General features: G+C 40.0%; 2 protein-coding genes and 1 long non-coding RNA gene across 8 annotated transcripts; 2 read left to right on the top strand and 1 right to left on the bottom strand.

Moving 5' to 3' along the window:
• Positions 1-442: 442 nt before the first annotated feature.
• brd9 (bromodomain containing 9) lies at positions 443-13,558 on the bottom strand. 3 transcript variants are annotated; one of them, XM_053611034.1, is made up of 17 exons: positions 13,389-13,558; positions 11,364-11,584; positions 11,105-11,194; positions 10,856-10,988; positions 8,533-8,590; positions 8,144-8,288; positions 7,476-7,586; positions 6,956-7,137; positions 6,240-6,372; positions 6,084-6,156; positions 5,393-5,488; positions 5,164-5,296; positions 3,214-3,325; positions 2,122-2,172; positions 1,545-1,641; positions 1,266-1,439; positions 443-687 (listed from the first exon to the last, which is right to left on the bottom strand). In XM_053611034.1, the coding sequence occupies exons 1-17, from the start codon at positions 13,438-13,440 to the stop codon at positions 590-592; spliced, it is 1,959 nt and encodes a 652-aa protein (XP_053467009.1). In that variant the 5' UTR covers positions 13,441-13,558; the 3' UTR covers positions 443-589. The 3 variants fall into 3 exon arrangements, with proteins under 3 accessions (XP_053467009.1, XP_053467010.1, XP_053467011.1); XM_053611035.1 differs by having other exon boundaries at positions 6,956-7,077; XM_053611036.1 differs by having other exon boundaries at positions 6,956-7,074.
• LOC128599469 (uncharacterized) lies at positions 551-3,220 on the top strand. Its single transcript, XR_008384415.1, has 3 exons — positions 551-678; positions 1,253-1,654; positions 2,981-3,220. It is a non-coding gene; the product is annotated as an uncharacterized LOC128599469 (long non-coding RNA).
• On the top strand, positions 12,060-25,313 carry trip13 (thyroid hormone receptor interactor 13). Of its 4 annotated transcripts, XM_053611038.1 has the most exons (15): positions 13,641-13,657; positions 14,128-14,168; positions 14,262-14,400; positions 15,152-15,302; positions 15,853-15,979; positions 16,848-16,903; positions 16,998-17,088; positions 19,459-19,531; positions 19,616-19,679; positions 19,783-19,869; positions 21,172-21,278; positions 21,987-22,140; positions 22,313-22,425; positions 24,241-24,310; positions 24,404-25,313. In XM_053611038.1, the coding sequence occupies exons 2-15, from the start codon at positions 14,153-14,155 to the stop codon at positions 24,497-24,499; spliced, it is 1,344 nt and encodes a 447-aa protein (XP_053467013.1). In that variant the 5' UTR covers positions 13,641-13,657; positions 14,128-14,152; the 3' UTR covers positions 24,500-25,313. The 4 variants fall into 4 exon arrangements, with proteins under 4 accessions (XP_053467016.1, XP_053467015.1, XP_053467014.1 ...); XM_053611041.1 differs by lacking the exons at positions 13,641-13,657; positions 14,128-14,168 and adding an exon at positions 12,060-12,306 and having other exon boundaries at positions 24,404-25,312; XM_053611040.1 differs by lacking the exon at positions 14,128-14,168 and having other exon boundaries at positions 13,601-13,657; positions 24,404-25,312.
• The last annotated feature ends 1,147 nt before the right edge of the window (positions 25,314-26,460 follow it).

Genomic DNA, 26,460 nt, shown 5'->3' with positions numbered 1-26,460 from the left:
CTTGCGCAAGCGCAGTCGCTACAGCGTGCGCCCTGTAAGCGCAAATGATAATTAAATGGCTAATAAATTACCAACCTGCTGGCTGATCTATTGTTAGTACTTGTGAGTGCAACTAACAAACGTTGGTAAGTGTGAATATTATATAATTTTTATCTAAATATTTACATAAAAAAAGCACTAAATTGTGAATGAACTTAATTAGAGGTAGGTGTTACCACCCATTCTGGCTAAAATTATCATTATTCCTGTTATCTGTTTTAATGACTTATATAATACAATGTGATAATCAATGTTATCGAAAACCTTACAGAAAACAATATTGCCCTACGGATAGTTACAGGTATTCCACATTGTCTTGTTACTTTATCATCCAGTCTGAAAAAAACAAACAAACAAAAAAAAGTGTTTGAGGACAGACCCAAATAAATACAAAAGGCAAATACAAACTCAAGAGGAGCATTTATTGTAAAAAAAGAAAAAAAAAGAAAAAGTGACACCCAGTGCAGCTAATCTGTACAAGCACACAGACACAAGCACATAATCACACAGCACTCAGTCAGTCCATTTACACAGAGAAACGCTTCACATGTCAGCTGGTGCCCGAGTCCGGCTCTGGAGACTGCAGAAACTCATAGGGGTCGTGAACCATCTCCGCCTGGTCTCCAACACCCATGTTAGGTGAGCTTCCTGCTCACAGAGGAAGTAAAAACAAGTCATTCTACCTCTTTAGCACAGATTAAACAACAACTACAATGCCACAGTTAATCAGTAAACATTAATCACTGATATCACAATGACTTTTCATATGCTTTGTGTGTAGGAGTTTTGATTTGATTACACACATTCCACAAAAAAAAAAAAAAAAAAATTGTGACTAAAGGCACGACACCATTCCGCAATCTCCTTGTGATCAGGATCTATGAACAACAAGGAGATGTAGCCTATCTGCCTGTCAGTCTTAGTGAATGAGGTCTGGCCTCTGTGGTTGAAACTTCCAGTTTCAGTGGTGTCCATGCCTACCATTCTTGGTGAATTGAAATTGTATCATCCCAGAAGGAAAGATACAGGCCCTATACTCTGTTTTTCTTTCAATCTTCTTTCAAACCCAAACAAAAACATACCAATATCTCAATTCTTTTCCTATAAGCTTTACTCATCTTACCACTTAGCAACCCTGAGTCTTAAAGGTGCTCAATAAACAAAAGAAATTCTTAACACTTTTACTAAGCAATGAGTCATGTTTTCTTTTCAGCGGCGTGTGTTACCTAAATGGTGCTGGTCTCGCTCGGAGGCATTGGAGAGAGAGGAGAGATTGGAGGAAGGTCTGGATCCGACCCTGTCCACTGCTGCATCCTGGAATTCCTGCAGCAGCTTGGCCGTGTCGTCAAAGTGTTGGTGGCCGTCCTCATGCTCGGGCTCCTTCTTCACAGATTTCCCTGCTACAGAATGGGGGAAAAAATGACGAGGGAATGTATTCGACACTGCCTCAAGCTGCTCGGTTGTTCTTTCTGCATTGAAAGTTGAAAAGACATGAAAAGACTTACCCAGAGGGTTGAGCATGTCCAGGGTCATGTCTGGGTAATTCCTAAGGCTCATAAAGTCCAGCACTGATCCACTGTCCATCATGGCTTCATCTGCACTCTGACATCACAAAGTGAGTAAGCATGGTTAGTCTGCCATAACAGACTTAATAACAGTAGAAAACAGAAAAACAGTTTGATAATTGTCCACATACAATTGATCTTTTGGTTGTTGTCACCTACTGAAAACTTTGCATTTATTGGCTTAATATTGGCATAAATTAGGACACGTTTTTTGCAACTGCTACACATATGCAAATCCAGTCATGTTATACGAATATGATATGTACATAAAGGACTACTGGGCAGGCCTTAGATTAATTTATAATGTTCTACAGCTGTAGGTGTAACAGTTTGTATGTCGGTGCTCCTTTGAATGAATGAATGAATGAATGTGAAGTTAATAGGCGCCATAAAAAACATTGGGAGTAGCACAGGAGGCTCTGTTTCACCCTCTCACATGCCTTCATCACTCATGGATACAAAAACGTGTAGACAACACATTCTTCATCATTCTCTGTTGTAATGCAAGCAGCATTACCTGCATATCACATAAAGCAGACTTGGCTTCATCCACTGGCAGGTTTCTTTTCTGAAAAGGCAAATCAGTATTTCATTAAAGTTAACACAATTTTATCACCACGCCCCCTTATTAACCAAACGTAGTAGATCAGCAAAACAAGTTTGATGTCCAAAACTGATTTCAGATTTAGTTTTGCACTGGAGAAAGTAATAAAGGCTTAAAACCTCTGTTCGCATATCTAAATCAATTAGCGCACACTTGCCTCAAAAGCGATCGCTTAACTCCTCAAGAATAGCAGCACAAAAATTAAATACTCGAATCCTTTCGGAGTGATATCTTCATCATCATCCGAATGTATTCTTATGCACACTGCCGCCTTCAAACTTGGGGCCACACCAAGATACACCTGTGTGTGAAGCTCATGTGGAGTGATACCAAAAAATATGCTGAGCAAGGAAGTGGTTTGGTTTCATTGCATGGTGCACAAATGAATGAATGAAGATGTTTTACGTTCTAGAGAAGCCGTTACACAAAATTAATCTTATACAGGTCAGTTTAAGCAAATATCAGACAATACAATGCATAATATATAAATTGCATTAGTGTAAGAAGAGCAAATGTATGTAATAGAAAAGTTAAAAAAAAAAAAAAAACTGATAAAAAGAACAACTGATGTTTTTTGGTGCGACCGATGGTTGTATGAATGGCCTAGTGTTCCCTAAGGAGTAGTGATAGATCAGTTCAGTAGGTAAAAATACATGGAAGGGATGTCTTGCATGAGGATGTCCTGTAGGATCAAATTAATTTTTGCTGGCTTCCAAAAGATGGCTACCACTACTGTTTTAAGCTCCGAGGCATTTATTCATCAATCTTTTAGTCATACAGGCATGAGGAACCACAGTCTGTCTGAGATACCGATCCACGCATCTTGGTTTGGCGTGCAATGAAAAGGACAAACCTAGCAGTGGTAACCTTAGCTCCCTTTATTTTTCTCCTTGTAAGTCACGCTGCTCTAGTGCACAACTAAAGAAGGATACTCCAGACACCAAATGTTTTAGTTGGCTACATTTTGGCTAAACTGTTGCTGTTCCCAGAAATGTTCCCAGGTACCTGTCGGATTTGAAAGATGGCCTTGGAGTGATCAGTGCTGGTCATTTTATCCAACAGATCATCGACGAGCCTCTTGGTAAAACTGCCACAATCCTTCACAAACTCCTGGAGGCTGTACATGCACATATTGCATTAAACATCACATCACACATCTGCAGAGATGCCGAGATAATATTCATACACACAACCACATAAAATGTAATAGTTTGACAAATAAAAGACAGGAGTAATGAGTTAGCATTAACTTGAACAATACAATATCTATACACACTACACAGTACAAACTAACTCCACAGAACGGCAAGATCAGCATCGATAAAAAGGCTTATTATATTACACGACCTATAGTTACAACATATACCATATAGTTACCAAGTCACCTTGCTGTCCTAGTTGTACCATGCATGATTACATAATGTTTGCACTCAGGACTGTTTTTTAATCCCATGTCCTAAAAGTGAAAACATCCCGCACTTGGGTATCAGTCCAAATGCTTGTCCTGCCTCTAAAATGACGTTTCAGTCACCCCGATTGATGCAGTCAAGTGTTTCTCCCATTAGATTTGGTGTAGTTTAGATGACTTTGCTACAGTCTTGTTTTTAGTACACAACATATGTGTGAGGCAGCTTTCACACTTGGCTACCACTTGCTCTTTTTTTTTTTGCTTCGTTTTGGTAACAATGGAGCATCCGAAGTTGAAAATTTTGAAACGTTTCTGACATCAGGTGAGGTGAAGGGTTTAAGCTTGGGGTCATGTGAGAAAACCCCACATGAAAGACCTGGGGATTTACATCATGAAAATTTTTCAGCGAAGACGCTGCCATGTAACTAAAAGTCACTTTTCAACCGATTTGAGTCCTTACGCATGTTTAACATGGAGCCCATGGTACAGCTTTTTCATTCACTGTGAAACCTACAAATTATTTATAGTACCAAACTAATTACTGTGTAGCGTGTGTATCGAAAAAAAGTTTTGCAAACGATCACATTGCAATCAGACCAACGCAAGAATGAAAATATACACATCACGCCTCGTAGTTCGGAAAATGCACACGATAACCATAAACATTACCCATCCGAGGTAAAACGATGTATTTATGAACCCCTTTGTATTTAGACCTCTCTAGTGTGGAGATCTGTAAAGCTTTGAAAGCTACCGATTCAAAACAGTCGTCTGGACCAGACAATCTGGATCCTTATCTTCTGAAGCTTGCAGCTGATTTTATTACTGAGCCTATTGCGCAAAGTTTTCGATTTGAGTCTTCAGACAAATACTATTCCTAATATGTGGAAAGCAGCCTATGTTCTTCCTTTATTGAAGGGCCCGTTCGGATTGAAATGATCATAGCTTCAGATTTTCGAATCTCAGGTAAATTCTCGATCAAAACTAAACAAAAATTTTTGGCCGACATTGTAGGTATTCATACTTTCGTAGGTGAATCAACTGATAAAATATCATCTTACAAATGCTTGGATGTTTGGCTGGACGATAGGCTTACGTTTAAAGTGCACGTTGCACATTTAATGAAGAAGCTGAAGGTTAGGATGGGATTTTATTATCATAAGAGGGCATGTTTTAATTGAGCAGTTAGGAGAACTCATGTTCAGGCCACTTTTTTAAGCGCTCTTGATTGTGAAGCTATTATTTATATGCATGCTAGTTCCTCTATACTTCGCTGTATAGACTGCATAGACACTGTTAAGTTTAAGGAGACAGCAACATCGGGATATTTTTTATTTACAAAGCTATATGGGGAAAACTCCCTTCTTATTTGTGTAATCTTCTATTACCGATGAGCAGCAGTTATGATTCTTGCTCTAGATGGTTGTTCTATAGGGTAAAGAGATTTAATCTCAAGGGACTTCTTGGTTAAATACAAATTTAAAAAAAGAGAATATACAGGTTTTCCCTTCATAGTAGATGATAGATTGTGAGTGTTGATGGCAAACCTGAGCGCGCACTGTACCCCTGTCTCGTCTCCATAAGCCGAGTACAGCATATCCATCTCCTCAGGAAGCAGGTCCGGGTAGATGGAGTTGTTCTGCAACGTCTGAGTGTTGTACGCGCTACTCAGGAACGTCACTGAACACAGATGGGTGGAAAAAAAAGAGAATGAAATCAAAACCGTGTAGCAAACATAAGCAGTGCGCATAAAGGTGAGCGCTTTGGACTAATTACCCTTGTGTCTCCGGTCATCTTTGAATCCCAACGTCGTAAGGCCAGGTAAGAGCTTATTGGATAGAGAGCTTAAATCTACAGTATGGATCTCTTCATCTGTAAAATATTGCAGTTTAGAAATAAGAAGGATTTGGATTGGAAGAGTACTTGGATTCAAGCAATGTAAAAGTACACATAGGCGTTTTTTCCCAAATCCATATCTAAAAAACAAGAACTGACCAAAACGTGAACTTCTGGTACATTTTCTGATTCTGGTACTTTTCTTTTTTAAACCAAAATGAAGTAACAATCACAATTTGTTTGTAAAAAATCGAATTTTGTCAACTCCTTGTTGACAAAAATATGACAAAATAAACAGAACATTGTCGGGGCTATCCAGACACGGTGTGACACCGCACCCTATATAATTAAACAATAAATAATTACAATTATTTTTGTACATTTGCGATGCATTTGTGCTCTAAAAACATTCGAATAAAAAAGCTAAACATTGATTGTGACGAGCGTTTTTGCTTTTTTATTTTTAATTCTGTGTTTTTGTGTTACACGTTTCAGGTTCTGTGTTTCACCACAAATAAGGAAACATTCCTACTTGACTGCTTGCCAAAAAAAAAAAAAAAAGCGGGAACTCCAGTTTTCTGGTGACAAAAGTTCCAGAAACATGTTTGTGTTTGTCTATGGTGATGTGTACCTTCTGCCTCTGGATCCTGATTAACTACAGTATAAATCAAAGCTCCATCTGCTTCCTTTTTAATGTATCCTATCTGAAGAAGAAAGAAAGAGAAACTCGTCAGGAAGCACGTTAGCAATTTGTTTTTCTGAACAGTATTTTATAGACGTCGCATACCTTCGAGTTTGGCATGTAGCGGTTGATGCGATCCCGGGCCTCATCTGCTGCATGCTCCACCAGCGCCAGGACGTGTTCCTCAGCTGTGCTGTCTGTCAGGCTACACGCGTTCCCCTCTGGCTCGTACAGATCACTGAGGAAGTATTAAAGGAGGAGTTACTGTTAAGGAGGAGTTATTTTCCAATAACGGCATCTCTTGAAGTATTTTTATTTCTCTTATACCACAGCACTTTGCCAATGACTACAATTTATTTATTTACTACTTATCCATTTAAAATGATATTTAATGCTGTGGGACGTCCATGTTCTTATGATATAGCAGCTATAAACAGTCATCACCAGCCTCTCTGTCTTACCATTACGCAGCACTGACACTGGAGACTCCTTACAGAAAACGTACCATATCAACAACTATATGTTTTTTTTTCTTCCTTTCATTACATAACAACTCTGATGTATCTCTTTATTATTAGCCTTAGGTTATGTGGTATTTTGGCCATACAAGTCTCTGTAAATGAACTATTAAAAAAAAAAAGAAGCAATTTTACATTTTGTGAGCTTTACAGTCTCTTGCATTACATTAAAAGGTTCTTTTGCAATGACTGTGTAATTAAACACATCCTACACACTATTGAGCTCAGTGACCATCACTTATTCCCATAACTTTATAAACTAGCAGTATTCATAACATCCTTTCTTCAAGACTTGGGTTTTACCTGATTATGGGCTCTTTAACCGGCTGCTTTTTGGATTTTTTGGCAGACTCTGTGTGGAAATGGGTGACTTCTGGAACAGGTTCCTCACCGACCACGTCCTCGTCGCCCAAAATGGCGGCCTGCTGAGAGAAATCCATGTCGTGCATGAAAGACATGCTGCGCTTCAGAGCTAACAGCCGCTCCTGCAAACAGAGCAGAGAAAGAGCCGCGCAGCCATGTGTTTACTCCTCCATCATGAGGCCTTAGCGGGCCGTGACCATGGGAGTGCAGGAACGTAAAAGCCGATGGCAGGGGCAATGGAAGGGGTTCTGGCATGGGATAAAAAAAAAAAATAAATAAATAAAAATAAACGTGGAAGCATCCGAGCCCATCATGCGTGTGCATAGCAAGCGCGGTGATGTTATTAGCTGAAATACTAAGCGTTAGAAGCGCAGTTTAATATTAGGGTGCAGTGAAAGTGGGAAAAATGGTTATGACGGAGAATCGAAACAGAATTGAATACAAATAGGCAGCGTGTTACTTTGCTCATCATTTTGAAGCCAGTGTGGAGAAGCTTCTTAGCAGCTTTATAGTAGACTGTCTCGGGTCTGTTATACACCATGGCGTTGTCGCACATCAGCTTGAAGTCGGCCTAAAGATCAGAAAGACAGGAGCAGCAAAGATTCCATGTAAAATAAATTGCATACAAGTCAAAGTAACTTACACAGAGACACCTCTGCAGTACAACATCTTTAACAAGAGCAAAATGTCCAGTGTCCACTAATGCAACTATAACATGCAATCTATCTATATTTATTTTCCTACATCTACCCATACTGAATTCATCCACGTATTCAGCGTTACCAGTTTATTAATTTTTTTAAAGTCCACCAATCTATTAACTGATAAACCTGTATGAAGCTGTCTATGAATCAAAGTACCGGTCCATGAACCTATCTATGGATCTCTCTATTGGCCTGTCTAAGGACCTTTCTGTGGTCTTCTCTGTATACCTCTATGATCCTCATCCAGATCCCCTCATCCAGGGCCCTCTACGGTATCATGTTCCTTTCTATGAACCTGTCTATGACCTTATGTATACATCTATGAACATAGGTACCTGTCTATGTATGTTTATTACACCAAATTCTAGAAATTTAAGTGAAGTATTAGAGCTCACTATTTACATCAGAAAAATACACCAAATACCTTAAACTCGGTGACTGTTTTATATTCGTTCATGGCAATTTTGTCCTTCATGGTGCTGAAGTCCATGGGGTGTTTGATGATCATGGAGTAGCCTGGTGCGATGGCGTCCGTCACGGGGAAGGCAAAAAACCCATGAGGGTCTTTCCTGGACAGACAGACAGACACACACACACACACACACACACACACACACACACGGAAAGCACTTAATAAGTACTGTAAATAAGTTCTGAATACTGGTTAGAGAGAGCAAACATTTCTTTCCTCTCTGATTATATCTTCAATGTGACTACGCATTGATTTGAAAGACAGGAACGCTATGACAGAGTATACATGAAGACTGGATGAGACAGAAAAGACTTGGTACAACATGCATCATGTGATCAGACCTCTGTAGAAGACGCAGGAAGTGCTCGAGGAGTTGTTGGCGAGGCGTGCTTTCATTTTCTGGAACAAGATAGACATATATTATACGTATTAACACAATGGTTGGTAACAATCATCAAACTTCTCCTTGAAAGTGGCTCATTCACCACCAGAGGGCAGAGTGAGACTGGGCAAGAACCTAATGCGAGGGTTCCCAAACATTTCCAGGGCAAGGTCCCCCAAATAGCATTAACATTTGACCGAGGCCCCCCTTTTGCAAGATGTCTTTAAAACACATTAAAAATACAGACTTCTGAATATACCCCCCCCCCTTTTTTTTAATTAATAATTACATCTTACATCACATTAGGAATTGATTGTGTGTGTGTGTGTGTGTGTGTGTGTGGTTGTGTGTGTGGTTGTCTGAGAGTGAGAAAGAGAAAACATTCTAGTGGGAGGTATGGGCACACCAAATTGTTGAGGCCCCCTGGCGGCCCCCACTTTGAAAACCACTGACCTACTGCACTCAATTGCAATAGAACAACTGTACAGAAAGCAGGATTGAAACACATTGTCAACCCAATAGTTATGAACACAGAGACATTCTCAAAGCCATGTGAGCAGATTTCTTGTCTGAATAACATCTAATATGGGAACAAGGACTAAAGAAGCACTACTAAGACTAAGAAAATTCTGCTGGGTTCATTCATAAGGACATTTTCACAATAGTTATATATACACCGATCAGCCATAACATTAAAACCACCTGCCTAATATCGTGTAGGTCCCCTATGTGCAACCAAAATAGCTCTGACCTGTCAAGGCATCGACCCCACAAGACCTCTGAAGGTGTTCTGTGGTATCTGGCATCAAGACGTTAGCAGCAGATCCGTTAAAGAGGTCATATGATGCTTTTTTTAAACATTTTCCTTTTCCTTTAATGTGTAACGTATCTGTTTGTGCATGTATAAGATCTGCAAAGTTACAAAGCTCATAGTCTCCCACAAAGGGATTTATTCTATCCAACAGAGAACACTGCTCCAGACCTGCCTAAAACGCCTCGATCCAAGTCCAGATATTACTTCCGCAATATTACTACGTCACAATTTGGAATATCCGCATAATCCCGCCATAATAATTCGTGTTTGCAAAGTCGGTTCCGATTGATCTGCTCGATCATCCGCATTTTCTGAATCTGACTCAGGCTCGAACCGATACGGTAAAACTGACGACATTGTTTACTGTTTATAACTGTTTTAAAAACCTTGGAAATTGAAGCTCGCGATTATGCTAAGAGGTGTTACATTTGCGACACATTTGAGGTTTTTGACCAATCACAATGCAGTGGGTCAGCTGGCCAATCAGAGCACTCTGGGCTTTTTTGGAAGGAGGGGCTTTGGAGAAACCGGAACTCAATCGGAGCGTTTCAGACAGGCTGGGAATAGAGATGCTGCAATAATGTACAATATGTGAAAAATAATGTGGTTTTTGAACATTAAAGCTAATCTATTACAACTAGTAAACAAAATAAACTTTTAAAATAGCATCATATGACACCGTTAAGTCCTGTAAGTTGCGAGGTGGGGTCAGACTTTTTTGTCCAGTACATCCCAGAGATGCTTGATCGGCTTGAGATCTGGGGAATATGGAGGCCAAGTCAGCACCTTGAACTATCTATCATGTTCCTCACACCAATCCTGAACAATTTTTGCAGTGTGGCAGGGTGCATTATCCTGCTGCAAGAGGCCCACTGTCTTTAGGGAATACCGTTGCCATGAAGGAGTGTACTTTGTCTGCAGCAATGTTTAGGTAGGTGATACGTGTCAAAGGGACCAAACGGACTAGCCTTCCTCTTATTCATCAATGAGCCTTGGGCCCATGACTTTGTTGCCGGTTCACAGGTGGTACTTCCTTGGACCACTTTTGGTAGGTACTAACCACTGCATACTGGGAACACCCCACAACACCTGCCATTTTGGAGATGCTCCGACCCAGTCGTCTAGCCATCATAACTTGCGTTGCGTCGTGCAGATCCTTACGCTTGCCCCTTTTTCCTGCTTCTAACACATCAACTTCGAGAACTGACTGTTCACTTGCTGCCTAATAAATATATCCCACCCCTTGACAGGTGCCACTGTAATGAGATCATCTATGTTGTTCACTTCACCTGTCAGTGGTTTTAATGTTACGGGTGATCAGTGTAAATACAGTGAGAAAGATGCTATAAGTATTTCTCACTCTCTCTCTCTCTCTCTCTCTCACACACACACACACACACACACACACACACAACGTGGATTGAGCTTTGGCTGTTCAGTGTGTTTCAGGGAGACATTAAAAGGTTACCTTGTTGAGTGCGACAGGCTCTGACAGGACGGTCCGCCTGCGTCTCCAGCTCCACCTTCACACTGGGGTGGAACTCCTCAGCCTCAACCTCAAACTTCTCCCTCTTCCTCTTCCTCTCCTCCACCACCACCTGCTGCACAGTACAAAACCCTTCAAGGAACATCCCAAAGCCATCACGCTCGGTCAACATTTATGTGAAATTTAGCACTGTGTCTGTTGAGAACATAAGCAGCAGCTTAGAGACTTTACCTCTACAGGCTTAGTCAGGGTGAAGGGCTCCACCGGGGCGCTGGTTGTGGTTTCTAGCTGCTCTCTTTCACGTTTTTTCTTCTTCTCCTCCTGAAAATCAGATAAACAACGGGGGCCCCATTTCTCAATCGTTTAGTGTGTAAATGGTTTCAACGGTCAAACCGAACTAAAAATTCCACGCAGATTTACTAACGTTAGACTGTTTACATGTAGACAGATGATGTGGTGTTAAAAATGACAAGCCTCCTTCTTTACTAACCTTTCTCCTTCTCCTTTCGTCATCATCCACGTGCTTGTCCTTCTCCTTTTCGGATTTTTTCTTCTTCTTCTTTTTCTTTTCCTTGTGGCGTTCCCGTTCGTGGTCAGAGCGATCATCGTAATAACTCGAGTCGTGCCCTGAGCCTGAGAGTTCAGTGACCTCGCTGCCCCCGACCTTCAACACCAACTTCAGCGGCTTATCCAAGGGCTGGTCCTCGTAGTCTGGGTGTAAAAATTTTTTTTTTAAAAATGTAACACGTCTAATTGACTGCTTCAATAAAAGGAAAGTACAACAGATAATTTACAATAAAATACCAATATTTGCATGAGGAGTACAACGCAGTGCAAATCTGATCGATGTTATGATTAAATTACATAACCAATGCATGTCTTCTTTTTTTACAAATAGCTGATTAGACATTTTTATATTCTAATATTTCAGTGCCAATAGTTTCCTTTTCACCCCTTGGACATTAAAAATAAAACTTACATTGAAATCATTTTTTTTTTTGGTAAAATGCAGCACTAATATTTGTCTAGCCCTCTAATGAAATGGAAATACAATTAAGTGTGAACGTTTGCCCACCCTCAGGACAAAATGAATGTCAAAATGAATGACAAATGTTTGTCGAATGCAAGCACATTTAATTTTTAACTTCCTGATTTTTTTGTCATCCATTCATTCATCTTTCGTAATTGTTTGGTCTTGATCAGGGTCACGGTGTAAACGGAGCCTGTTCTAAAACACTGGGTGCAATGCGGAGAAACCACAGGAGATGGAAACTTTTGCAAGCGCATGGTGACATACTGCATATTGTTTATACTAATAACTTTAAGTAATAGGGGTGATCTGAAGAGCCTGTAGCACAGTAAATGACAACAACTACAACATTCTCTATTCTCTAAATTTCACAGGTCCTATTAGGAATGGTCACAGATTAAAGGTAAGATTAGTCTTTTTTTCCCAAGATGGTTAGGTCGGTTTGACCTTTGAACTTTTCCCACCCATATTCACGAAGCCCCCCCCCCCCATAGAAACTATGGGCTAATGCAGCCAAGGCCAAATTATGAGAAACAGAAATGATTATTTAATTGCTTAGCTGGGTCTTCAGGCTATGTTATTTCACCTCACCTCCCGATCCGAGTCGTTCTTTCTTTTGCCACGTCTGTTCCCCAAAAACAGGAAGGATTGTTTCACCTCTCGAGTGTTTGGGTTTGAGTCGCTTATTCATCACGTCACAGCCCCGAATGATGAACGAACGACTCGAACTCGAAGACTCGAGAGGAGAACGAATCATTTCTGTTTCCTGTACAGAACCTACAGTGACGCTGCAGCGCATGCGCGGTCAGCACAAAAATTAACGAATCACTCTCGGAGACAACTCGTTGTTCCTGAGTCATATTCGCTCATGTACGACACATCACTAGTGTCTATAAAACGATTCACAAGTTTCACATCCATTCCGGTCCGGAAGCCAGTTTTCCAAACGGGTTTTCCAAGCTACTTAATACACTTTTCCTAATATCACGGGTTACTGCATTATTTTAAAACCATGTTCTACATATCATCACGGTTATTTCTACACTTCAGGAATAAACTAAATCGACTATTGTACCTTTAAAAGATTTTTTAAATACAAGATCAGTAACAAACCCAATACACTTCAAGAATCCTCCAACATACAACATGCCTGCATACTCTCTACATTAGTGCACTTAATAGCCTGGAAAATTAGGGAAAATTAGGAAAAACTAGGGAAAACTCTGCGCCCCATTTAGTGCATGATATCTGCAATAAGAGGCAGTTTGGGATACAGCCTGTTTAAATGAAAGCCTGTTGCGGTATAGCTACTGGAATATTTTTAAACAGTTCAAACTTCTTTCAGAAAAGACAGCAGAACACATCATAGATTTATTTTTAATCATGCTATAAACCTCGGCTTAATGTATATATAACTCACTGTCAGCTCATCTAAAGCTAGAATAAATAAACCTAGCTAGGTTCGCGCACGAGCTCCATACTCACCTCCGTCCACAGTTCTCCATTCGGGTTTGTATTTTTTATGTTTCTTTCCCATGTTGTGTGTCTTAATAAATGCTCGGTGAAGAATAACAATAATTAAAAGCCACCCAAATATCTTGCTTAACGACGAGCAGCATCAGCATCAATAATAACAACAACTAGAGCTGCTAATAATTACTTCCGGTTGGGGCGGAGTTCTCTTCCGGGTCAATATTTGCGCGGGGTTTTCGCTGACAGTGGGTTATGGTTTAATTTGGTTAGCTGTGCGTGAGGTAAGTTAGTTAGCATTCTTTCTTTATTTCTTAAAAAAAAAAAATGTTTACAAATAATTTGACGGTATTAACCTGTTTTTTTGTATTAATGTTGTCTTCTGTTTTGTTAACTAATTATCGGAGTGAATTAAACACTTGGACTGAATTGTTGTTGAGTCTTGTTTATGAAAGAATGAAATCTCAGTAATGTGGATGAAACAGACATGACACTGTTATAATATTAATTTTGATCAATTAATCACATCTTTTGTGCTCTTTCTGGGAAATAGTTTAAATAGTTTGTGGTGTTTATGCTCATCAGTTTGATAAATGCACTGTAAGATATGGGAAGTAGTAAGAACTACTTGGCATTATATATATCATTAAATACTAGTAAAGACATGCTAACTTGACTTTAATACCTGACACATGATGGAGGCACTTCGTATTATCTTTAAAACCCAATTCTTCATCTCACTGTTTATCTCAAGAAATCCCATGACAGGTCAGTTATAGATGACAGCCCCATACAGTGTGTATTATTATTATTATTATTATTATTATTATTATTATTATTTAATTGTGTAGTTAGGTATTTGAATAATCATCAACTACTCTTTTCTAGATGCTGAAAGTCTTCCTACTGTTTACAGGATGAACGGGGAGAAAATGGAGGTGGGTTGGGTTCACCATCAGCAGCCCTGCGAGAATGGCGTTGCTGACCGAGTCGAAGTTCACATCGAGGTTCATGTCAAATCTCAGAGGTACTAATTCAAGTTGAAATTATCCAATGACTTTACTGACGTAATCACACACAAAAAAATCCTTTACCCATGTCGAAGTAAGGCACCTTTCACGACAGTCTGAGTTCAGTATAACTATCATGTCCGCGTTGATGCTTGAATACGCCTGTGCAATAAATATATATCTTGTATGTTATACGCTACATGATCAAACATGATGGGCAGCAGAGGAGGTGCGACAGGCAGCGATGCAACAGCAGGCCGGCCTGTAGCTGTGTGATTAATACTACAAAGGATGTCTTTGTATGCTGTAACTTTACAATTTGCCTTCATTGGATATGATGATGTCTCTGTCGAGCTCCATGAAGACATGGTTTGCCAAGGTTGGAGTGGAAGAACTCGAGCATCCTGCACGTAGCCCATTGAACACCTCTAAGATGAGATGAACTGGAACACCGACTGCACCCTGACATCATTGCCTGAGCTCACTAATGTTCTTGTGGCTGAATGAACACGCACCCCCACAGCCACACTCCAAACACTTTCCACACTCTAGTGGAAAGCCTTCCCAGTAGAGTGCAGTTTATTATAACAGCAAACAGGAGGAAGGACTAAATCTGGAATGGGATGTTCAGCAAGCACATATGGGTGTGACAGACATGTGTCCACAAACTTTTGGCCATATGGTGTATATTACAACGATTATTGTTGGAGAAATGTGAAATTTCTATAAATGTCGTTACGGTGAGCGGTTTTAATTGAATACCTGCAGCACGGCGAGACGAACTGAAGTAAGGACACACGTTTTGGCTCTGCTCGACCGACACAGCCTCGTAATCGGCTCCTTCAAGTGGACGGAGTTTGATGATGACTTCCTGACGAAAAACGTCGAGTCTGTCTCCGTGGTGGACGTCGATGCACAGGCAGGCTCGAATTCTTTTTCATTTTACCCAGACTTTTTGGTTTACATGTTGTCTGAATTTCTTCACTTTATAAGACTTTATCTTCTAAACAAGATAATGTTCCTTCTCTTCACTGTTGTCTGGTTTATCATAGCAGTCGTAAAGACCGCTGGTTGTATCCATGTTTTTACCAATGCGTATAATAATTAGCCAAAATTCGAATTATCTAGAGATGGGGGAAGGATTGTCTGTCCAAAAAAAGCGATGCAGTCTAATTTGTTATCATAAGACAATTTGATGATATTTATTGCAGTTCAATATTGTAATGATTTACAGTTGAAGGCAAAAATGGGCATCTTCAGAAATGAAATGCAAACGGTATATTTAGTTTTACCCAGTGACGGTAGTTCTGGTTGTACTACAAACCACAGGTTTATATTAACAGGTTATTGCCTCCGTGGTAACACCTCGTCAATCATTATTTACATCGCACTATTTTTCATTGTGTTTTAGCAAAGATATTGTTTTTGTTTACTTTTTTTTGTAATAGGATGCTCTTTTCCATTCATAGCCTCTTGATTTGAAGACGAGCAATCTGTGTGTTCACATCTTCTCTCTCAACGACGATGGACCGAGCACGCTCAACCTGGAAGAGGAGGAGGAGCTATCTGCAGCCAATCACTGGCTCCTGCCAGCAGGTCAGGCTGCACAGGGTTTACTCAGCCCTGCTCCTTTAGCTTCAACTTATATCCTTGGTTTAATAGACCCGTTTGAATCTCCTGGAGCAGGACTGTGACACTGATGTGTAAACAATAGCTTGAATCCACTTCCACATCCATTTTAGCTCTTGTGTAGAAACTTTTTGCAAAACAAGAACTCCATCATGTTACCCGATCATGTTGCTGACCTGTTGCCAATTAACTTCCAGCTCTTTCTTTTTAGTAACTCTTACTTTTGCAGCCTTTTGTTGGCCCCATCCCAACTTTTTTGAGACATGTTGCGGCTATCAAATTCAAAAATTACCTTATTTTTTCCCTTAAAATGGTACATTTACTCAGTTTAAACATTTGATATGTTTTCCATGTTCTATATGTGAATAGCATATGGGTTTATGAGATTTGCATTCTAGTTATATTTACATTTTACACAGCGCTCCCAACATTTTTTGGAATTGGGGTTGTATATATGTAAACTCTACAGAACAAAGTCATTTAATATGGGAAAAGAAAAGAAAAAATTAAATGACTGATTCAAAAATAGATTTTAAAATCCGATCAGCTATTTGTCGCTGAGATTTGGTGTTGTAAACATACAGGGCATTATGTGTGCTGCTCCCCAAAAAAGCTTATTATTATTATTATTATTGTTATTATTATTATTATTATATAAATAATAATAATATCATCTTCTTCTCATTTTGCCCAGTATTACTCAATGTGATCTCAGAAAATGAGAAACTAAAGTAAAAAAAAAAAAAAGTCTATCAATGAAATCCATTGAGATTGTGTTTTTTTTATTTATTATTATTTTTTTTTTATTATTATTATTTTTTAAATTCACTCACAGCTGAGTTTCATGGGATCTGGGAGAGCCTGGTTTATGAGGAAGGAATCAAAACGCAAGTATGAAACTGTTCCTTTTGGAACCACCTTTCACCAACATCTTAAAACAATCACCCAGTGTGATGGTGTACGCTTCTCTCACTTTGCCCTCCAGCTCTTGGATTATGTTTCGACAGCAATCTTCTTCTCTGACAAAAACGTTGACAGCAATCTGGTTGCTTGGAATCGTGTTGTGTTGCTTCACGGTAAGGATGAATCAATCATTTCAACAGTTGATATCTCTTCAGGTGTTATTGCACTGTAATCATGTTAATCTGGCTAATGTTAGCGTTGAGCAAATCAGGACATGCTGCTTTTTTGTTTGTTTTTTGTTCTTCATTTTGTGTGTGAAACTGATAGATATAGGGAGTGACAGATAGACAGCTGGATCATTTTTGATTCTTGGATACAAATAGAAACGGACAGAGTTTTACAGTGCTGTGAACAAGTATTTGATTTCTTTCAGATTTCTTTTGCTTTTTGTGTGTATCTCATACTAAATAGTTCTACATCGTCAAATGAAATACAACATAGAACAAAGGCTACCTGAGTAAACACACAATACAGTTTTTATTTTATTTTTTAGCGATGCAAAAAAAGTTGTACAACACCTATCACCCGTGTGAAAAACTAATTGCCCCCTTTAAATTTCAAATCTGGTTGTACCACCTTTAGCAGCAATAACTGCAGCCAAACGCATAACTGGAGACCAGACTTTAACTTACTTCTAGGACTAGGACTTACTCCTATGCTTTGGATCATTGTCTTGCTGCATAATCCAGTTGCGATTGAGTTTCAACTTACAGACTGAAGACCAGACATTCTACTTTAGGATTTTCTGGTAGAGAGCAGAATTCGTGTTTCCCTCAATTATTGCAAGTTTCCCAGGCCCTGAAGCAGCAAAGCATCCCCAGATCATCACACTTCCTCCACCATGCTTGACCGTATGATGTTCTTTTTGTGGAATTCTGTGTTTGGTTTACGCCAGATGTAACAGGACCCCTGTCTTCCAAACAGTTCCACTTATGACTCATCAGTCCACAGAACATTCTCCCAAAAGGTTTGAGGATCATCAGGGTTTTTTGGTGAAATTCAGACGAGCCTTAATGTTCTTCTGGGTTAGCAGTGGTTTTTGCCTCACCACTCTTCCATGGATGCCATTTTTGCTCAGTGTCATTCTGATAGTGGAGTCATGAACAGTGGCCTTTATTGATGCAAGAGAGTCCTGTAGGTCCTTTGATGTTGTCCTTTGCTCTTTTGTGTCTTCCTGGATGAGCCGTTTCTGTGCTCTTGGAGGAATTTTGGAAGGTCAGTCTCTTCTGGGAAGGTTCACTACTGTGTCGTGTTTTTCCATTTGGAGATAACGTCTCTCTTTGTGGTTGTTTGGAGTCTCAGAGCCTTTGAAATAGCTTTGTAACCCTTCCCAGACTGATGTATTTCAATTACCTTCTTCCTCATCATTTCTGGATTTCTTTCAACAGTTGAGGAAGGGATGGATGGATTGACACAAAACTGACCACAGATGGAGGGGTAGAGCAATGGGTTGACAAATTGCAACTGATAGACAGACATACATATACAATATATAAATGGTTGAGTGGAGAGACAGAGGGATATAGAGATATGATTGGGTAGACAGGCTTGCTAGAGAGAGATGGATGGACAGAAAGACCGAGAGATAAAGATATGATAATTTATGGATATACAGGGGCAGTAGAAGAAGGGATAGATAGATAGATATAGATTTCAAGCAAGCTGGGTGGGTGGATGGATAGAAAGATAGACAGACACATGGATGGAGCAGTAGATTTGTACACGGGTTGATGGATGGAGAGAAATAGACAGGCAGACGGATGTATAAATGGAAAGATGGATAGATTTGCAGACAGATGTATTTTATTGGACGAATGCAGAGGCGTAACCTGGCCTGGCCATTGGGGGCTATAACCCTGAAGATTTTTTCTTTAGCCCTGAATAATTCTCCACTTGGAGCGGTCTGTCACTACGCCACTGAACGTCAGTAAAAGACCGCCTGTAATTTTATATCTTCAGTGAACGGAGGCGAGACCAATCAGACAGGGTTTACAGGAAAATATGTGGAAATACTCGTGTCTTATTGGCTGACAGCTCTCAAGTCTGCCAAACGCTAGCTCACACAGTCAGTGTGAGGGGGGGGGAAATGGATATGGAAAAAAAATGGATTTTAAATAAATAAAATAACCAGTGAAACTGAAACAGTAACATCCTCTCATGCTGAGCAGGAAACAAGGTGTGTAAACATCTGAGTTCCAAGTTACATGAATATATGAGTAGAGCATAAGGACAGGACTTTGCATGGCACTATAGCAGCTAAACTCATACAGTGTTAGTTTAGTTGTGCCTCCCCTTGGCTAGCGACACCAAACTAGCCTAGTCTCGTGTTAGATCGCCAAAAATTTGAAATTTTATCGGTCTGGTAGTCCTGCAATCTTTTTTTTTTTAAAGCATTTATTAATGGAGAAGGATCTGGGCTCAGCCCCGGATGATTACCAGTCCAGCTAACGCCCCTACCTGAATGATTGCTTTGAATCCTGCAGGACCTCCGGGCACGGGAAAGACTTCACTGTGTAAAGCACTTGCACAGAAACTCTCCATCAGACTCTCTGGAAGGTGAGGAGATTTACAGGAGCACTAGTATAAACACCCAGCTCACCTGTTTAGTCTTTGACTCAAGGTGTTTTTCACTTTCCACAGATATTCCTATGGACAATTTGTAGAAATCAACAGCCACAGTTTGTTCTCGAAATGGTTTTCAGAGGTATAATTAATCTCTGCTTATTAAAACGAAATGGACAGAAATGAATCAAGTAATAAACAGAAGATAATAGTGTTATGTAAACAGCTTGCTTGGTGTTTTATAGAGCGGGAAACTCGTTACGAAGATGTTTCAGAAGATTCAAGAGCTGATAGATGAGAAAGAAGCCCTTGTTTTTGTGCTTATTGATGAGGTAAACTTGGCACTGGTCATTTTAAAGGGGTCATATGATGCTTTTGTTTTCTGGGTGTAATAGAATAGGTAATTAACATGCTTCGATGCTTAAAAAGCACATTATTTTTCACATACTGTACGTTATTGCAGTATCACTATTCCCAGTCTGTCTGAAACGCCCCGATTGCGTTCCGGTTTCTCCAAAGCCCCTCCTTCCGAAAAGCCCAGAGTGCTCTGATTGGCCAGCTGACCCACTGCATTGTGATTGGCCAAAAACCTCAGGCATGTGTCGGAAATGTAACGCCCCTTACCATAATCGCGAGCTTCGGCTTCCATGGCTTCTAAAGCGATTATAAACACAGTAAATAATGTCGTCGGTTTTACCGTATCGGTTCGAGCCCGAGTCAGATTCAGAAAATGCGGAGGATCGAGCAGATCAATCAGAACTGACTTTGCAAGCACGACTCGAACAGAACGTTTCACGGTGGTAAGTTTTTATTTCGTAACTCTCTTACGTCTCAGATACGATGTTATAACGATTTAACTTGTCTTCTTCACTGTAACAACTTTGTCCTGAACTTCATGCACTTGATCACTGAAGATCGTAAGAATGACGAACAATATGCGTTACTCTACACGTTTATAGGAAAAAATTCCCACAGCTGAATATCAAAACTACTTCAGCACAAAAATTTTAGCTAGAACGTTAGCAGAGGTCTACAAGTGAGCCCTGGGCCACAACACAAAAGTCCGCATTCAAACAGTCAATAGCAGATACTTCATAAAATAATCAAACACACTTGCAGGTTTTGATTCAGAAGCACATGATTGTCCGAGCAAAGCGGGAATCGCCCCATTTTTCAGGAGTAGCCTTTGTGTGTAGCCTGTGTCGTACTCGCCCAGGTTCAGGAAGCTTTCCTCCGTAAATGTGTTGTGCACAAACGTTGGGTTGTACTGCTCAGGAACAGTGTTATGAATAAACGTCAACCACTGATTCCTAATTTCGTCCGTTTTTGTGCACGTGCACATGCACGTGTTTGCACCTGATAAGTGTGTATTGGACTGGTACTTTTCTACTTAGTAGTGCACAAGCGTCTCACTTCTTCCAACATCATAAATAATGTCAATAAATAAGCCAGTAAATCAAATATGAAAATGTCAGGTAAAGTCTACTAAAACACCTACTGTTTTCAAGATAATGATGTGTATTGGTAATTGAAGTATATTGTTTAATTGATTGCTACCACTATTAGTTTAGGTTTTTTTTGAAAATGTTGGAATTTTAACAGATGTGATTGACAGCTGTGGTGTTTATGTGCAGGTGGAGAGTCTAACGGCAGCGAGAAACGCCTCTCAGGCTGGAACCGAACCTTCTGATGCCATCCGAGTGGTCAACTCTGTCCTTACACAGCTGGACCAGATCAAACGGTTGGAATAAAGTGTGTGTGTCTGTGTGTGTCTGTGTGTGTCTGTGTGTGTCTGTGTGTGTCTGTGTGTGTCTGTGTGTGTGAGTGAGAGTGTGAGTGCATGTGCCTGAGGGTGAGAGAAATAGAGGGTGTGTGTGTGTGCGCTGTGTGAGTGAGAGTGTGAGTGCATGTGCCTGAGGGTGTGAGAGAGAGAGGGTGTGTGTGTGCTGTGTGAGTGAGAGTGTGAGTGCATGTGCCTGAGGGTGCGAGAGAGAGAGGGTGTGTGTGTGTGTGTGTGTGTGTGTGTGTGTGTGTATGAGAGAGAGAGATGCAGAGAGATGCAGAGAGATAAAGACAGACAGAGAGATGAAAAGAGCTAGAGAGAAAAACGCAGAGAGAGACGGGGAAAGAGAGAGATTTAGAGGGAGAGAGATGCACAGAGAGAGAGAGAGAGAGAGAGAGAGAAATTGACTGAGAGCATGCTCTCAGTGCCTGCAACGATATCTCAGTATCTCCATATCTTAAATCCACCCTGGGGCATGCACTTGCAGTGGATTTTTATTTTATTTTATTTTTATGAATTTTCTGAATCAACATCACCGCTGCTGGATGTGTAGATGATTACTGCTACGCGTTATCTTGGAACTAGTTTGGACTATTCCACATAAAGTAGCTGACACGAATCCTCTGAAATGAGAAGCGGTGCATAATTATCTCTTGTGATTTGCAGACATTCGAACGTGGTGATCCTCACTACCTCAAACGTAACGGAGAAGATCGACCTGGCCTTCGTGGACAGAGCGGATATAAAGCAGTATATCGGCCTGCCGAGCGCCCGAGCTATCTTCAACATCTACCTGTCCTGTCTGGAGGAGCTCATGAAGGTGTGTGTGTGTGTGTGTGTGTGTGTGTGTGTGTGTGTGTGTGTGTGTGTGTGTGTGTGTGTGTGTGGTTCAGATCTTCAGTGTGAAGTTTGTAATAGCTTTTTCTATTATATCTCTTTTTAGGTGTAACAATGTTATATTTTATATTATTATATATTTTTTCTCCATCCAGCGGCAAATCATTTACCCACGGCAGCAGCTGCTGAACCTCGAGGAGCTCGATACGTTGGACTATATCGAGAGCGAAGTGACCGGGCTCAGTCTGCATCTGCAGAAAATCGCAGAGTGAGTCTACGTCCGTTTTGGGTTCTGTTGGTATCTTCGATATATAATGCAGAACATTACTGACTCAATCTAACAAGCATCAGGCTGCCTTTACCACTTCACTCTCACACTCGAGTCCGTACTTATATAGATTAGATTTTCCCGGTGTTGGCTTTTAACCGTACCCTTCAGGGCTGACTAAACTGACAACTCTTTTGTTTCCCTGGTTGTAGAATTGGTCGAGGGTACACCAGAGATGTGTATCATCCTGTGATCCTGTTCCAGTATATCTGATACAGATCTAGAAGTTCATTAGATTGCAGATGTTTTTATTATAGCTGTGTGGCTCAGGTTGCATGCACATTGTGTGGATAGAAAGCCCTTTTAAATATATAATTGTCTTTTAGAAGCATCGACTACATTAGTACCGAGTCATGTAAACCCAAATTCTGATTCGCACCCCTGGATTATGTCTGTTTTAATCGGAAATTCGTTACATGTAAACTCCTTATTCAGAAAATCCACTGGAAGGAGATGTACGCTACCGGTCAAAAGTTTAGACACACTCATTCTTTATTTATTTTATTTTTTCCCCACATTTTAGAATAATAATGAAGTCAACAAAACTCTGGAGTAACACATCTGGAACTATGGGAATTATGTTATGATAAAAATCCACAATAAATCAAAAATAACTGAATATTTTAGCATCTTCAAAGTAGACACCCTATTTGCTTAGAATTTCCAGAAATGTATTCTTGGCGTTTTCTCGACCGATTTCTTGAGGAATTTCCCCGAGATGCTTTTTAGCATTCAGTATTAAAGGAGTTCACACCGGCGCTGGACTCTTATCGGCTGCTTTTCGGAACATTTCGCTCCAAGTCGTCCGTTTAATAATCAACAAAATATTTTTTTGTAAATAAAATCTTCGTTTTCTTCTGAAAGAAATGAATACGTCGGCACAATTTATATTTTTGTCTGCAACACCGATTTCAAACATTTAATCACACACCTTCAGATCAAAAGGTTTGTAAGATCGTGAAAAACATTTCAGTCGAGTGTCTCCCAGCGTTTGACCTGTAGTGTATGCTCATGCTCAGTCTGCAAGGAATTGTGGGAAGCAACGACAGCATCTTGAAATAACGGCGGGAAAGAAAAAGCGCACGTGTAGATCGGCATACTTACCGTGTATACAGGAGACTTTCAATTCCTGTACGCATATAAACATCGTAATATACTGTAGCTGCAACCCGAATATAGACCTTACACGGAATTTAATGTGCATGTAAACAGTCACTGTGTGGAAAAAGTTTTCGTAGGTCAAACTTCAGACTTATAGAAGTGTCAGTAATGCTGATTACAGTTCTACTCGCGTCTATATGTTGCCAGTCCGCTGTAAATTACCAAGCACGTTCACGGCACCACTGCTTTTTATTTAGTGTCACACACACACCATACAAGTCCATGAAATGACCTCAAAAGGGTAAATGGAGTTTGCTAAATCTTCCAGCAACGCCGGGTCGTCATCGCAGTGCCTCAGACACACTATAACACTTCCTCCTTTTATACAGTGCCATTACTTTTGTCTTAATCGAATAGCTAATCTTATTGTCTTAATTTATGGAGTTGCTTCACATTCCTTCTTTTAATTAGAATTTTATTGAATTTGACTTGAGACGGTGAAGCAGCACAGATCATTTTTGCATTAGCCCAAGTTATTTATCATCTGGTTTCTTTTAAATTGCTCAGATTTTTATTTATTTTTATTTTTTTTTTGAGGTTCAGAAATAAAATGAGATTGTGTTAATGAAGTTTTCTTCTTTTCCTCCCCAACAGGAAGAGCGTAGGTCTTAGTGGACGCACCTTGAGGAAAATTCCCTTTTTGGCTCATGCGCTTTACGCGAAGGTAGTTTGCTTCATAATCGGCGCTAATGTAATCCCATTTTCCTAAAATCTAGCCTCGCTAAACCAACTCTGATACTCTGCTCTTTGCTTCCAGAAGTCTGTGTTGACGGTCGAGAGCTTTCTGAACGCCATGGACAATGCTGTGGCTCATCAGATAAAGGAACGGGAGAAGCTGGTTAACTGTATATGAGTGAAAGCTGATCGCTAAAGGATTCTAGCTGTTGTTATTTACTGAACGTTGATGATGCCACTAGTTTCAGCTTTCTAGTGTTCACTTTTCTGAAGAGCTTTTTACAAGTGCTTTTTTTTTTTTTTCTTTTTTCTTTTTTTTTTTTAAATAAAAGACAACGTGACAAGTTTTTTTTTTTCTTGTTCTTTTTACAAGTTGTTCTTGGCAAAGTTGTTGGTCATCTGTTTTGTCTTTGTTCTCAGCGTGTAACTAAAATATGCCTCTTCATGCGCCAAGCTCCAGGTTCTCTACCAGCATCAGGGTGCATTTGTGTTACTATGCTTTTAGGAATCCGTCTACAAGGAAACACGTACCATAATGGACACATATCAACACTTTTTTTATTTGTGTGTGTTGTGATTTTATGTGTGTATTTAAAAAAAAAAAAAAATTTCTTGATTAAAAATGTGTTGAAAAAATGTATTTGGACTCTATCATATCACCACTAGATGGCGTATTAAAAATCTGCAATAAAACTATTAATTATTGTGACTAGAGTTGGGCAATGTGCCGATATAATATCGATATCATGATAAATTATGCCACGGGTATGCTTTTCTGACCTATCTTGGATATTGTAATGTCTTCTTTTTTTTTATTATTTAAAAAAGAATTACTGACTGGAAACAGTAGAGTTAAATTTTGTTCTTAATCGTTTACATTGTTTGTTTTAAAATTTTACAGTTTTTTTTTTTTCAGTCAATTAAGGTCACAGTGGCACGTATTTCACGTTATTTCTATATTTAAAAAAATCCTAACCAAATACAAAGAAAACAAAATGAATTTACGGATGTAAATTCACTCTGCACGTTTTCACTCTGCACATAGCAGCATTGTTCACTTTGAACAGAATCACTGAGTGGTTTTATTTATGGTGAGCGCTACACCTACGAAGGGATCGGTGTAAATTTGAAACTTAAGGCTGCGTTGAAACTCACATGGCACATGCACATGCTCTGGTACAGTTTGCGAAGTGGCTAGAACAGAGAATGTTATTACTAATTAATAGCTAGCATAGGAGTCAGTCATGTGCCAGCTACAGTCTTTTGAATGTTGCTAGACCTGCCGTGCATAAATACACCCAGTCCCTATACTTTGTTAAAATGCCTTTTAAATAATGACTGCTGTTGTCTTTCTCTACACCTGTAGCGTGCGAAAAGCAAAAATGACAGAGAGATAAATAACCCCATAATTGAGATGTCTAGAGGCTTTTCTTCGCTCTTGACTTCGCCCAGAACATCAGGTAGCTGTCTAATCGCAACCGCTAGAGCAAGGGTGGAGGGGAAAAAAGGTGAATCAAAGGCATTATTGTTGGAAGTTTGATCACGTTCTCTTGTTGCCAGCAAAGTTTTAAACAAAACAAACACTATCATGTTTGTCTTCTCAACTGTTGCCCAGGTACATGGCCCCAAGCAGTGAAACGTCAATCTACCTGCCAATGGAGACGCACACAACGATGGGTTAGCGAACTTACGGATATGGCCAAGGGGCTGAGACCAGGTTTCTGGTGCTTGAAGTTTGTAAAATGAGATTCGAGTAGAGGAGGGGGAAAAAAAGCTTATGTCTGACAAATGGATGTCTATAATTTGCCTATATTTGAGTGGACAGTGCTTATATCAGGGGCACAAACATCACGGTAGGAGGTTTAATCTGAGTTTGCCTCTGATTCCTGCCCCTTAAGAGCTGAGTCCGGACTCCCAGTCTGCTCCTTCTGGCCTACTTCCACCTGTGAAATCTGTAAGTGTGGTGTAATATCCACAAGATCAGAGCACCGACAGATGGGTAGTAACCTCAGTGGAGCCGCAACATCATAACCACAGCTGGATATGTCATTATGGCTGGCCACAGTGACCACACAGACCGGGGCAGACAGTTTACACTCGGGTGGGAAACAAAGATTGTGCAAAAATGAGACGAGCAGA

Source organism: Ictalurus furcatus, chromosome 23 (assembly GCF_023375685.1).
Source record: "Ictalurus furcatus strain D&B chromosome 23, Billie_1.0, whole genome shotgun sequence".
Lineage (NCBI taxonomy): Eukaryota > Metazoa > Chordata > Actinopteri > Siluriformes > Ictaluridae > Ictalurus > Ictalurus furcatus.
This window is presented reverse-complemented; position numbering and strand designations above follow the sequence as displayed.

Bases quoted from the DNA above. Each gene is read 5' to 3' on its own strand.
- brd9 (XM_053611034.1), bottom strand. From the start codon at position 13,440: ATGGGAAAGAAACATAAAAAATACAAACCCGAATGGAGAACTGTGGAC. The intron at 11,585-13,388 runs GTGAGTATGGAG...TTTTACACCCAG, and splicing joins ATGGAGAACTGTGGACGGAG to ACTACGAGGACCAGCCCTTG. The intron at 7,138-7,475 runs GTAACACGCTGC...CTCTGTTTGCAG, and splicing joins GCTTCAAAATGATGAGCAAA to GAGCGGCTGTTAGCTCTGAA.
- trip13 (XM_053611038.1), top strand. The intron at 14,401-15,151 runs GTACTAATTCAA...GAATACCTGCAG, and splicing joins GTTCATGTCAAATCTCAGAG to CACGGCGAGACGAACTGAAG. The intron at 16,904-16,997 runs GTATGAAACTGT...TTTGCCCTCCAG, and splicing joins AGGAAGGAATCAAAACGCAA to CTCTTGGATTATGTTTCGAC.